The sequence below is a fragment of the Dipodomys ordii genome, unplaced genomic scaffold (genome assembly GCF_000151885.1).
Source record: "Dipodomys ordii isolate 6190 unplaced genomic scaffold, Dord_2.0 Scaffold101, whole genome shotgun sequence".
NCBI lineage: Eukaryota > Metazoa > Chordata > Mammalia > Rodentia > Heteromyidae > Dipodomys > Dipodomys ordii.
The window spans coordinates 1,190,041-1,202,329 of NW_012267317.1; the positions used below are offsets into that span (position 1 = coordinate 1,190,041).

Consider the following 12,289-nt stretch of genomic DNA (forward strand, 5'->3'; position numbering starts at 1 on the left):
GCCCTCGCCCGCAGGGCTGTCTCCTCCTGAGACGTGCTCACCAGCGCCTTGTCCTTGCAGGAGGGGCCTCTTGTCATTGTACCTGCTGGTGTCCCAGCATGTCCCAGGCCAGTTAGCGGGCCAGAATGTTATTTTTTGCTGTTGTTATTTTTTTTAATCAACATTCAAGCCATTTTTCCCCTCCATGAAATGTCCTAACACACACACACACACACACACACACACACACAGAGCGTGGACCTTTGTGCTTTTATAAGAGAGGAAGGCCATAGATCTCTTTCTTTAGAAACTGCTTCCTGCCACACAGCAGCAATGGCCGTACCTTCACACAAAATGTTTCTTCTTGCTCCTATTAGAGATGACAGCCGAGAGAGTGGGGGTGGAGTAGGCTGGTGCCACCTGACTAGAGGTCCTGGTTGTTGAAGGTGTTTATCTTACGGTATTGGCTGAAAGACTTGCATCCCATCATACATACCACATCTGCACTGTTTTAGAATAGTCCCTGTGCAGGAGGCAGGCAATCACACTAACTCCTGTCTCACTGGCGCAGGTGGGAAACGTAATAAACTTTACATTGTTCACAGAATTTTGGCTTCTGCCATAATCACGTGAGAAGTTGTACACATGAAGTTATACCATTTTTTTACTTTTATAAAAATAGGTCTAATTTTGTGAAATAAGTCTAGTTGAAGACTTTACGCATCAGATTTCTCCATTTTCTAATTTATTGGACACAATGAAGTATTGCAGAAGATTACTTTTGTCCTTAGTCCTTCTTTTAGAAAAATCCCAATTGTTGATGCTGCATCCTAAGGGAGGATCAGCAGGAACACAAATGATATTATCTATCTTGTTCATTTCATGCTGAGCCTGGAAAAAAAGGATGGAAGGACGGATTCTCTCACTTGAGCCATGGCCGTAGTCCTTTTTGCTGTAGTTATTTTCAAATAGGGTCTCACTTTTGCCCAGAGGACCTGGCCCACCATCCCGTTTCTGCTTCCCTTGTAGTTGGGATGACCATCATGCACATCACTCCCGTTTTTTATTTGTTGAGCTGGAGGCTTGTGAACTTTGTTCCTGGGCTGCTCTCAGACCATAATCCTCTGAATCTCAGCTTCCCAAGTAGCTAGGATTACGGACACAGCGTGTGGCTCAACCCAGTATCTTTAATACTTGAAAAGTACGTATTTCAAGGAGGAAGTGAGTTCCTCAGGGTAAAGGCAGGAGCTGCCATTCAGCCCATCCTTCACTGTTCTGAGTATCTCCAAACCCCAGGTTTGCAGGAACTGCCGCCTCCCCAGTCAGCTCAGGACCTGGCTGCTCTTGGAAATGGCTGCTCTCCCTTGTATTTGCACCTGCAGTGCAGGAGAGCCAGGTTGCACTTACTTCTTCAAGCTTTTCCCCATTTCCATTGTGATTTTAATTTGTTTCCCTAACGACTAGAGTCAGAGTGTCTTTCTTGAGCTTCTTTGGTCTTGTTTGCTGACCTATCTGTGCTTTTCTCATTACCAAGTTTTAAAAAAACTTTTTAGGCAATGGATAGAAATCTTTATGGGTATGAAAATACTTTCTCCCAGTTGACTTATTTTTTCATGTTCTTAAGTGTCTTTCAAAGAACATAAGTTTGTAATTCTGGTAGCATCCAATTTATCAAATTTTTCCTTTTGTGAGTTGTGCTTTTGTGATACTACGGCATCTTTGCTTAACCTGAGGTTGTAAAGACTTCCTTCTAGAAGTTTTATGATTTAGGTTTTGCATTTAAGTCTATGATCATTTCGAGTTAATGTTTTGTTATTGTGTATGTTATGAGTCACTGTTCATTTTTTTCCCTCAAATTATTTTTCTGAGGCTGAAGGTAATGCAGGCTCCTGAGAGAGAAAACTCAAAATGGGGAAATCAGTAAATTTCCCTTTTCCTTAGTCCCCTGATGCTGCCAAAACAAAAGGCCACCCTGGGGTAGGGGTGGGGGAGTAATAAAGAACTGGGGCTTCTTGACACAGTTCTGGAGGCTGGAAGGTCAAAGTAAGGTGGTGGGCCGGCTGGTGTCTGGTGAAGACTGCTTTCCACCTCCAAGATAGCACCTGATGGCTGGGTCCTCTGAGAGAAGGAAAATGACATGAAGTCCAGCAGCAGTTCTTCTTATCATCAAAGCAAACACAAACATTGCATTAAACTGGCTAGTGGAGATAAGCAAGACTAGGACTGGGAAAATAGCTGTAGTCTTGCTATAGGAGACAACGTTCCTATGTGCTTCCTGATACTCACCACCCAGAATGAGTAGGGGCTTTGTTTTTGTTGACTACACACATAAAATCATATCAACGTTTAATAGTTTGGTTAAGTATTTTTGTAGTTTGGTTAGGTATTTTTGTTCTGATATATGTTTGGGCATGGGGCCTGAACTCCTGGCCTGGGCACTGTCCCTGAGAAATTTTGTTCAAAGCTAGTGCTACCACTTTGAGCCACAGCTACACTTCTGGTTTTCTGGTGGCTTGTTGGAAATAAGAGTCTCATGGACTTTCCTATCTGGGCTGGCTTTGAACCGTGATCTTCAGATCTCAACTTCTTAAATAGCTAGGATTGCAGACATGAACCACCGGTGCCCAGCTGAGTATTTTCTTTCTTGGGAGATCGTCTCCTTTATCACGATGTTTAGACAGCAAAATATCCTCCCTAGTGAAAAGTTAGAATGGCTCCAGAGTTGCACCTTGCACAGTAGGAGTATACCCTGGGTTTGGCCTCAGGAAACAGGTCTTCATGTGCCTCTTAGTCCTCTAAATGAGCTAAAGGCTATGAGCCTCTGGCTTCACGCCTTGCAGGGAAGGCTGGATCATCTCTCACACAGTACTTGTTAATAAATTCAGTGTATGAGTGTGATAATTTGATTGGTGAATCATGACATCTCAGTATTGGCTCTTGCTAGTGAGGTTAAACATTTTTTTTCCCAGTGTTCTCAGTCTTTTGTAATTACCTCTTTTATTGCTCTAGTTATCCATTTTACCTATAAGATAGCATCTCTATTAGTGGCCTTACTAGGGCATATTCATCATTAGAAAACATCACAGTCTTGTCAGCTTGACATCTTTACCATTAGTACAATGTGTGGAAGAGACATGGAAAAATGTATTTCTATCAATCTTTGTGTTGTTGGCCTCTTGATTCCTTGAAAAATAAAAAAAGCCAAAGTAGGTTTTTCTGACCTTTGAATTCTTCAATTACCATTCCATGCTTCCAGGACAATTAAGACACAAATATTTCTTATGTACAACCTTATCCTTCTTAATCCATGATTGATACCTTGTGTTGAAGTACCAGGGTGATGTATAAAAGAATTGTCTCAAAGAACACAAGCGTGTCAATAAAAGGCAGGTTGTCAAATACGTTTAGAAAGAAAACAAGGAGGAGAGAACATAATTTGCCTTTCAGGTGTCTTGACAGTATCACCCTAGGCGCAGAACCTTTTGGACTTCCCTCCTGGTTACTGGCTGACTGGAGCCATGATGGTGCCACCTGCTGGCCATCATCAGCACTGCGGAGAACAGCTCCTTGAGAAAGAACCAACCAGAGTGGGAACATGGGTGGAACTTACATTTCCGTTTGTCATCTTGTTTCATATTTATACACATAAGCTAAAGATGCTATTCTCACTCAACTAGCAATTGGATACGTGCTCCAAAACAAGCCGCCACACAGTCTGTTGTTCAAATCTTGTTCTGAAGCACAGCAACGACCTTGAGCATGGTGATGATGAAAAACGCTGGAGCTCTGTGGCGACTGTGAAGGGTTTGTGTGTACTGACATTACTGCAGCTCTTAGAGGATGGCTTAGCAATTTGACCTGAAGCCTTTGACATTGAATAGTGCACCTTTTCTCCTTGTTCCATTCACTCAAACGGAAAACAGAAGCAGGAACAGATGTTGGATTTCAAGCCAAGCAGAGCAAGTATATTTTGCTTTAGACAAGATTTCAGACTGGCGGTGGTATGGCTCAAGTGGTAGAACTCCATCCATGAGCAAAAACTCCAATGCTGGTACAAGAAAAATAAACACATGCGTGAGCAGTAGGTCTGCCTCACCCACATTTTGGTTTTGGGTTTTTTTTCGTGCCAGTCCTAGGGCTTGAACTCGGGGCCTGGGCACTGTCCCTGAGCTTGCTTGCTTTCTCTCCCTCTCTTTCTCCCTCCCCCCCTTCCTTTCTCAAGGCTAGTGCTCTGCTACTTAAGCCATCACTCCACTTCTGGCTTGGTTGTGTGTGTATGTGTTTAATTAAAGATAACAATCTCACAAACTTGCCTCCCCAAGCTGGCTTCAGTTAGCCACATGAGTAGCTAGCATTACAGGTGTGAGCCACCAGCACCCGGCTACTGTTGTAAAGAAACAATAAGCTATAAGGACTTGGTGGCATGGCTCAAGTGGTAGAGCACCATGAGCAGACAAAGCCAAGCAAGAAGAGCATGAGGCCCTGAGTTCAAGCGCCACTACCAGCACAAAACGAAACAAGAAGCAAAAACTCTATGACCGCTTCAGAAGATTGCGATAGTTCTTTAGGGATTTGCTGGCACGGATTTCTAGATGTAAAATGTGTCTGATTTCAGTGTTTGCATCTCCATCACTTTTGAGACTACTTCAGATACAAAATGCAGTCGTTTTCTTAAACATTCTGTGAGTGTATTGATCTGTTTGGACAAAAGAGCAGAACTGCGAAACAACTCTCCAGTGAGCATCCGCCGTTCCCTCCGCAGGCACAGCCCATCTTTCAAGTTGGATCAAAACACACTGGAACAACTAAAATAGCTGTGTGCCGACACAAGTGTGGATCCCGACGGGAGCCCTCCAGGGACTGCCCTCAGCCCTGCCTCCCGGGCGCTCAGCGCCAGACTCAGAACACTGGTTCTCAAACTGTGAGCCTACATTGGGGGAATTTTCCTGGCCTTTATGCTATCATTGCAATGTACACTTTGTTTCTCGTGACAACTGTCTCCCGCCCTCCTCTGAGGAACCAGCGCCCCAGCCCCCTTCAGTCAGGATGGTGGCTCCCACCCACCCTATGAGGAGCCGGGACCAAAGGAAGTGAGAGAGAGCGTTTCCTTCTGTGCTCTACAGGAGCCCCATGGGCTGGTGGGTAAAATACACGTGGTGGTCCTCACAATTTGAGAGGCCAGAAGCCTGAGATTGGTGTGCCAGCATGGTGGGATTCTGGTAAGGGCCACTCTCCACAGGCCCCCCGCCTTTCTGTCTCTCTCCTCACATGATAGAAAGCACAAGATATCTTTCTGGGGTCCCTTGAAAAGGGCACTAATCGGATCCAAAAAATGTGGTATCTATACACAATGGAATTTTATACAGCCATTAGAAAGAATAAAATAATGTCATTTGCAGGGAAATGGATGGAACTAGAACAAATCATGTTAAGTGAGGTAAGCCAAGATCAGAGAGACAAAGGGTGCATGTTCTCTCTGATATGTGGAAGTTAGATTTAAAATACACTGGGATACAATAAGTTATACCAGATTGTAGATACACAGATCAAAAGAAGTGATACTCGGGAGAGAAACACCAAGAAACATTGCCTATGTATCTTTTCATATAAATTAATATATATGTTGCAATGAACTACAAGATATGAAAACATGCACATGTTGGGGAGGATGGAGGAAGAGCACAGGACTAGAGGGGAAAAGGTGGAGAGTGCTCACTGGACGCTGATGAACTGAACTATACAACTCTGGGTGGAGACGGGAGGAAGGGACTGGGAGAGAGTGAGGGGCAGAAGACACTGTATGACTGACTCATGTCATTGTAATCGCTCTGTACATCACCTCTATAATAACAATAAGCTAAATATTAAGAACAAAAGGAAAAACTGGGAGAGAGCAAGGGAAGGGGTGACATTGTCCAAAAAGAAATAGATTCTTTACCTGACTTATATAGCTGTAATCCTTTTGACTTTATAATAACAATAATTTTTTAGGGTACTGATCTCATTGAAGCGGCTCCAGTCTCATGACTAACCACCTTCAAAAAGTCTCACCTAGCCAGGTACTGGTGGCTCATGCCTGTAATCCTAGCTGCTCAGAAGGCTGAGATCTGATATCAAAGCCAGCCTGAGCAGGAAAGTCCATGAGACTCATATCTCCAACTAATCACCAGAAAACCAAATGTGGAGTTGTAGCTCAAAGTGGTAGAATGCTAGCCTTGAGCGAAAGAGCTCAGGGATAATGCCCAGGCCCTGAGTTCAAGACCCCCCCAAAAAAAAGCCTCACGTCTTAGTACTATCTCCTGGGAGGGGTATGGTTTCTGCTATGAGTTCTGGCAGACATGCCCTCTCCCCTCCCCGTGCCAGCCTGCTGCTGTACAGCCGTGCTCCTCCACCTCCCCCCCCCAGCCTCCGTGTCACACGAGGGACTTCACTTGTCTTAGGAGACTTCCCGTTCAGGGACACCTGCGTTGTTTGTCTCACGGTCTGAAGGTCAGAGAACACCCGGTGATGTGTCCACCGTTTGGGATGCACAGTAAAACCTGACGGGTTTTTTCCGAAGCGTTCTGCCCTTGTAGCATGACATCCCGCCCCACAGGGACGGCATGTCTGTGTTTGCAGGGGCTCCGATGTTGTGTGCCTTGTTCCCAGAACGGCTTCAGAACCAGGGAAGCTGTTCTTTCATCTTACAGAACCGTGTGTGTGTGTGTGTGTGTGTGTGTGTGTGCTCTTCTCTGAGGCCGGTGGCTGAGAGGCCCAGTGGCAGGCTAGAACGCCAGGGCTCCAGGAGCCGAGGGCCGGGCATGGTGGGATTCTTCCAAGAAAGCCCTTCTCACCAATTGTTGGAACAAAATAAATACTTTATCTTGTTAGACATTCACGTTTTGTTTTCTTCCTGAGGTTGTTGCTGAACTATTTGTTTGTAGGAGGAGCTTGGGTTTAGGATTATAATTAAGATTCCACCACAAAAACCTCTGGTAATGCGATCCAGTTTAAACCAGTCTTTAATTGAAGTGTCAGGTTGCCAAACCGTTCTGACATGGTAGAAGCAGAAGGGTTTTGAATTGTCTTTGCACCCCTGATGGAGGCAAGGTGCGGCCTCCTTGACAAATGTAAAGTCTTCTCACACGTGGGGACACCCAGCCATGACATGAAAACACATGGTGGACAGGATCCTCCCCCAGGAGCGGAGCGCCTTCCAGACTTATACAGAAAGAGGAAGAACCATCCTGAGTCAGGATGGGGTCTTCGCCCGGGGGGGGGGCACGCTAGATAAAATCATCAGAAGGCAATCAGCCCAGGCTGCCCGCAACCCGGAACACTGTACCCGATGCGGGGCGGGTGCCCCAGAGCCTCTGAGGCCCACTTCACCGGAGAGGTGGAGCTGGCAAATGGGGGTGGAAGCCACCTGTGTTTGCCTGCTGGACAGGAAACGTGGAGTCTAGCCCGGTTAACTGTAGACTTGAGTGAGAACCCCCTAAGGGGGCGGCGAGGGCTCCTGTCAGGTCCAGTCGGCCCAGGACGGTCGCTGTGGGGCGCCCGCATCCTGTGGGTCTGCCTGGTAGGCAGCAGGCTGGCCGCTGTGGCTGGCAGGCTGCTGGTAGGGTGCTGTCTGTAGATGGTGGGTCGGTTTCCTTGGCTGGTCTCTGGATGGTAGGCTATTTTCCCTGGTGGGTCCCCCCCAGTCCTGGGGCTTGAACTCAGGGCCTGGGCATTATCCCTGAGCTTCTTTTTGCACAAGGCTCTACCACTCGAGCCACAGCACCACTTCTGGCATTTTCTGTGTATGTGGTGCTGAGGAATCAAACCCAGGGCTTCATGCATGCCAGAGGCTAGCACTCTACCACTGAGCCACCTTCCCAGCCCTCCCTCGCTGCCTTCTGTCTGCAGGAATTCCATATCCATCTCTGGGCCGTCTGCTCTCTGTCTGTCTGTCCAGACTCTTACCATTGACTGTTTCTCTGGCCTTTAACAAGCTTGTGATTGACTTGGAGCTTGCTACTGTCAAGATTGTAGAACACACACTCCCAGAGGAATTTGTCAGGTCTGACATTCTGGAGCACAGCTAAAAAGCAGACACGTGAGCCCGGTTAAGTCCTGGGTGGGCTACGTGTGTAACAGCCAGCGTCGGCAAGCGACGCGTGTGCCTCGGGAGGACCATGGCTGGAGACGCTGGGAACGCAGTCCAGAGAACACCCAGTCTGGTTTCCTCCCTCGTGAGTGGGACCAGCCACAAAAGATAAAGAGAAGCTTCCAGACTACACAAGCGGTCAGAAAATGACCTGGCCGCTCTGGTCTGAATCTGTCTGAGTTCATGTTCTGGAAGCTTCGTCCACAGGGCGGCAGTCCGGGCAGTGGGGACCCACTGGAACATCAGCTCCCAGCGTGGGCACCGTTCCACATAGCCCGAGGTGCTGCAGGCCTCGGGCTTCGGCCGAACGCCAAACGGCGGTGCCGTGCGGTCCTCGTCCGCTGCTGGGGACGTCTGCTGGTGGGAGGCCAGGCTCAGCCATGAAGCTGCTTTGTCAGAATTGTGGCTCCCCAGGTCAGAAATGCGCCGGGAGAGGAGCCCACAGAACGTGGCTGGCCACCCTGCGTGACGAGAGACTGCTAACATTCCACGCTCTCCGTGGACTGGGAGGCCACGCTCTGTTTCCTGTGGCTTCGGTGCCAGGGCGCTGGTGAAGGCTAGAGCTGGTGGTGGAGGTGGGGTTCAGTGGAAAAGGCTGAAGCCCAAGGCATAAGTCAGGACGCTGAAGAAACTGCGCGCCTGCCTGAGGCGCGGGAAGGGGGTGGGGTCTCCCCACGGGGCAGGAAAGACCCCAGGAGCAGTGCTCTCTGGAGGAGACAATGGTCCTAGGACCCAGAACCATGGGGGTGGGGACACTGTTCCCAGAGCTAGAGGCTGCTGGTGCGTTCGGAGGACTCCTGGCAAGGCGCAGGGGAGGCCACGCACGGACTTTGGGGTAAATTGAATGGACCAGCTCACCGTGCTCTGTGTCCTCGGCGCTGGCTAGGTATGGTTCTCCTGGCTGGGCTGGCACTGCTCCCCCCTGTCTGTCCCTAGGATCACCTTCCTCGGGGCTGCCGGCCCAGTAACTGTCCTCTGCAGGGGCATCTGTCCTTTGGGGCCCCGGGCTGGGGCGTCAACCAGCTGCTGCTGGCCCAGGGCAGCCTCTTCATCCTGTCCAGCCCCTTGCAGACCTTCCTCCATGACGCAGCCCCTCTAGTCAATCCCTGACCTCCCCCCAACTTGTGCCTGCGGCTTTCTCCTGGGACTGGACTGCACCCTCAGCCTGACCTGGGAGAAGATGGGAGGGGAGGGGTTACTCTCTACCCCACCCTGTGCACAGCCACACCGTGCGGGGCGGGGCGATGTGCGAGGGAGATCCGAGAATTCCATGCCTGTGCCCTGCAGCTTGCCTCGCAGCCCTCTCCCCCCACCTGACCCACTCCTGGCTCCCCGCTCACACACCTGCCCCCCTCCACCCTCCCGCAGGGGTGGAGTGGCGGGAAGCCCGGTGCAGGGGCAGGCGTGCTGGAGACAAACTTGGCCATTGCGTGTGGTGCTGGCTTTTCATGAAGACCCAGAGAAAGCCGGCATCCCTGTCCACACGGGATGCGGTGAGGAGTTTCTCAGGTGTACGCACTTAGACACTCAGGGCTCCGGGGCCTGAGCGTTTATTTAAAGCAAGCGATTATTGTTGGATATGCTTGGGGCAGGAAGGTCATGTGACCCAAGCCCAGGAGGTTTAGGATCTAAGTAAAAGAGACAAAACAATTCAAGGCAAGGAAAATATATCTCCTGGTGAGCGAGAGGCTGCTTTCCACCCCAGACACGAGAGAAGTTATCGGCTTTTTCTGTTCCTATTCATTCTTTTTTGCCTGGAGGGTAAACTTTCCACACTCCCTTGCTGTTAAACCCTTTAAATGTGAGATGCTATGTTAATGTGTGTTTGTAGTCTCCGTTTTGAAAGGAATCCAGTGATTTTGCAAGAAGGCTGCCAAGTATTGAGCTTGGTTTGGCATCAGGCTCTCCCTGCCTCTGTGGTTTCCAGGGGTTGGGGGGGGGGTTGTGGCATCCACCTGACTCTCCACCTTGAGCCCACATGTCCTGATGCCCTGGCGGACTGCTGCAGGGAAGATCAGAGGCCGCCAGCTCTGCCTTGGAAACCACCTTCCTTCCCGACTTCCTCTCCTCAGACGCACCACCACCAGCGTGCTCGGCCCTGCAGGCAGCCACAGCCCTGGCCTCAGCTGGTCAAGGTAATGGCCTTGAGCAGAGGGTGGGTGCTGTGCTTTTCATCCAGCATCCCCAAGCAAGCACAGACACAGAGCTCCATCAAGGTCTGCCGGAAGACCCCGGGCCTCTCAGGATGAGCAGCCCCGGCCTGGGACGTGCAGAGCGGCGGGCACGGGGGCTGGGCAGAGCTCAAGGGGCAGGCACTCTCCTCACAGAGCCCTGGGTTTCATCCTCAGATGACCCCTGCCAACAATGGTTCCTTCCTGCCGATCGTGACCTGGGACACGACTTACCAGTAGCGTAGGAAAAGACGACCCTTTCCCAGGCCCCGCTCCGCGGTCAGAATAGCTGGTACTGGCTGCGCAGCTCTCTCTCTAGGAGAGTTTACCACGCCTAGCTTACCACCACCCTACCTGCACGAGCTCCTGGACTCGTGGCCAGGCGGTACCCAGGATGCTTCCGCCCAAAGTGTTGGCCATAGGCTCAAGTCTGTGCTCGCCCTGGTGCTCTCCATGTAGGCTGGGGGAAGGACAAGCTACCGTGTATCCCGTGAGTGGCTGGTTGGCAGGCAAGCGGGGACAGGAGGGGCCCCAGCTTTAGACACCAGCAAGGTAGTGACTTCCCCTCTTCCTCCCCCGCCTTCCCCCCACCAGTGGCCTGGTGGCCTGATTCAGTCAGCAGGGACAGATTCCTTGGTCCAGAGATTCAAATGTCCTGGAAACACCCTCCCAGAGATGCCCAGGCATAATGCTCACCAGTGGCGACTTAAACTTGGTCAGTGGGGAAACTGAGTCTCTGAGGTGCCCGGCCGGTGTCTGACGGGAGGCAGGTAGGCTCACTGATCCAGGAAGCCGCCTATGGAAGAGAGCCAGGGTCTGCTACCCCCTTTGTCCCCACAGAAGCCCTGGCAGCATCGAAGGCAGAAGCACAGGCCTGTCGCGGGCCGGGCCACAGGCTGGTCTGGCTGGCAGGTGGGCTTGAAGAGGATTGGCCGGCATTTCTGCCAGAGTTGGGTCCCGTGCCTGCCCCCCCATCGTCCCGCACCCCTCACCTTGTGAGTTGATGGACTCAGAGGACTAGCACACGTCCAGCCACCAGAGACAGGGAACTGTGAGGACAAAGCGAGTCTCCCTGAAACCCTTTCCCCTTCCCGGATGCATGCACTGCGCTCGCATGCTCCTCCTGGCTTTCAAGGCCTAGTGTTTTACAACCGTGGCACGAAGGGTTCTGTTCTCCCTTTTCTCTTAAGCAGCAGAATGGCCCAGAGGAGAGTTGAGGGTGCAGAGAGGGAAATTCCCCGGCGAGCTGGAAGGGGAGCGAGGGGGACTGTCGACGCGGGGCCCGCGGGTGCGCTGGCTCCTCACACGCCGCTCCTCCAAGCCCAGCAGGAACATAGGAAGCAGAAGCCCACGGGGGCATCGGAGCTGCCCTTTCCCTTCTCCGGGGAAATCGAACTCAGAACGGGTGAGCCTTGTCCTTGCCAATGCCCGAGGCACCATAGGAACAACACAGCCTTAACCTCCATTGCCCGCTCAGATGACGTTAGGAAACAAGTGGTTTCATGCCGGGACCATGGCTTCCATGTTCAACTATTTGTGTCTCCCAGAGTGAAGACTGCATTTGATTGTGTGGATTTGCTTTAAAATAGGAAATGTTCCTTAAGAGGTCCCAACGGCTACAGGTAAAATCCACCTCTCTCTTCTTGTTCCTGTCCTGAGCGACCCCGCATGCTGCCGAGTCAGACTCACCACTGGAACGGGGTCACACGCCGCAGGTCTTAGGACGGGGACTCAGGAAGACATCCCTCCCACCGTGCTCCCTAGTCCTCTCTCGGTCCCAGGGCTGCCTGCTGCACGTCTGTGGGCCCCCGTGAGCTCGCTGCTGGTCGCTCGCCGGACAGCTCACCGAGGTCCAGAGCACGCGCCTGCCTGTACATTTTTATAACAAAGGACACAGCTCAAAACCGGTAAAGCGAAGGCACCGGGGCTGTGACGGAAGCCTGGGTGAGCCTGGGCTCAGGGAGGCCGATCCTCTCCCACACACTGGTATGTTTGGCCTTCTGGAAGCTGT

General features: G+C 51.0%; 1 protein-coding gene across 1 annotated transcript in view; it reads right to left on the bottom strand.

The window, feature by feature from the left end:
• The window catches only part of Rbm33 (RNA binding motif protein 33), a 97,706-nt gene extending 88,516 nt beyond the window's left edge, over window positions 1-9,190 (bottom strand). The window contains exons 1-2 of the mRNA XM_013027207.1: window positions 9,050-9,190; window positions 8,239-8,461 (exon numbers count right to left, since the gene is read on the bottom strand). Of these exons, the coding sequence (XP_012882661.1) occupies window positions 8,239-8,461; window positions 9,050-9,190 (364 nt within the window). The remainder of the gene's footprint in view (window positions 1-8,238; window positions 8,462-9,049) is intronic.
• Window positions 9,191-12,289: the final 3,099 nt, after the last annotated feature.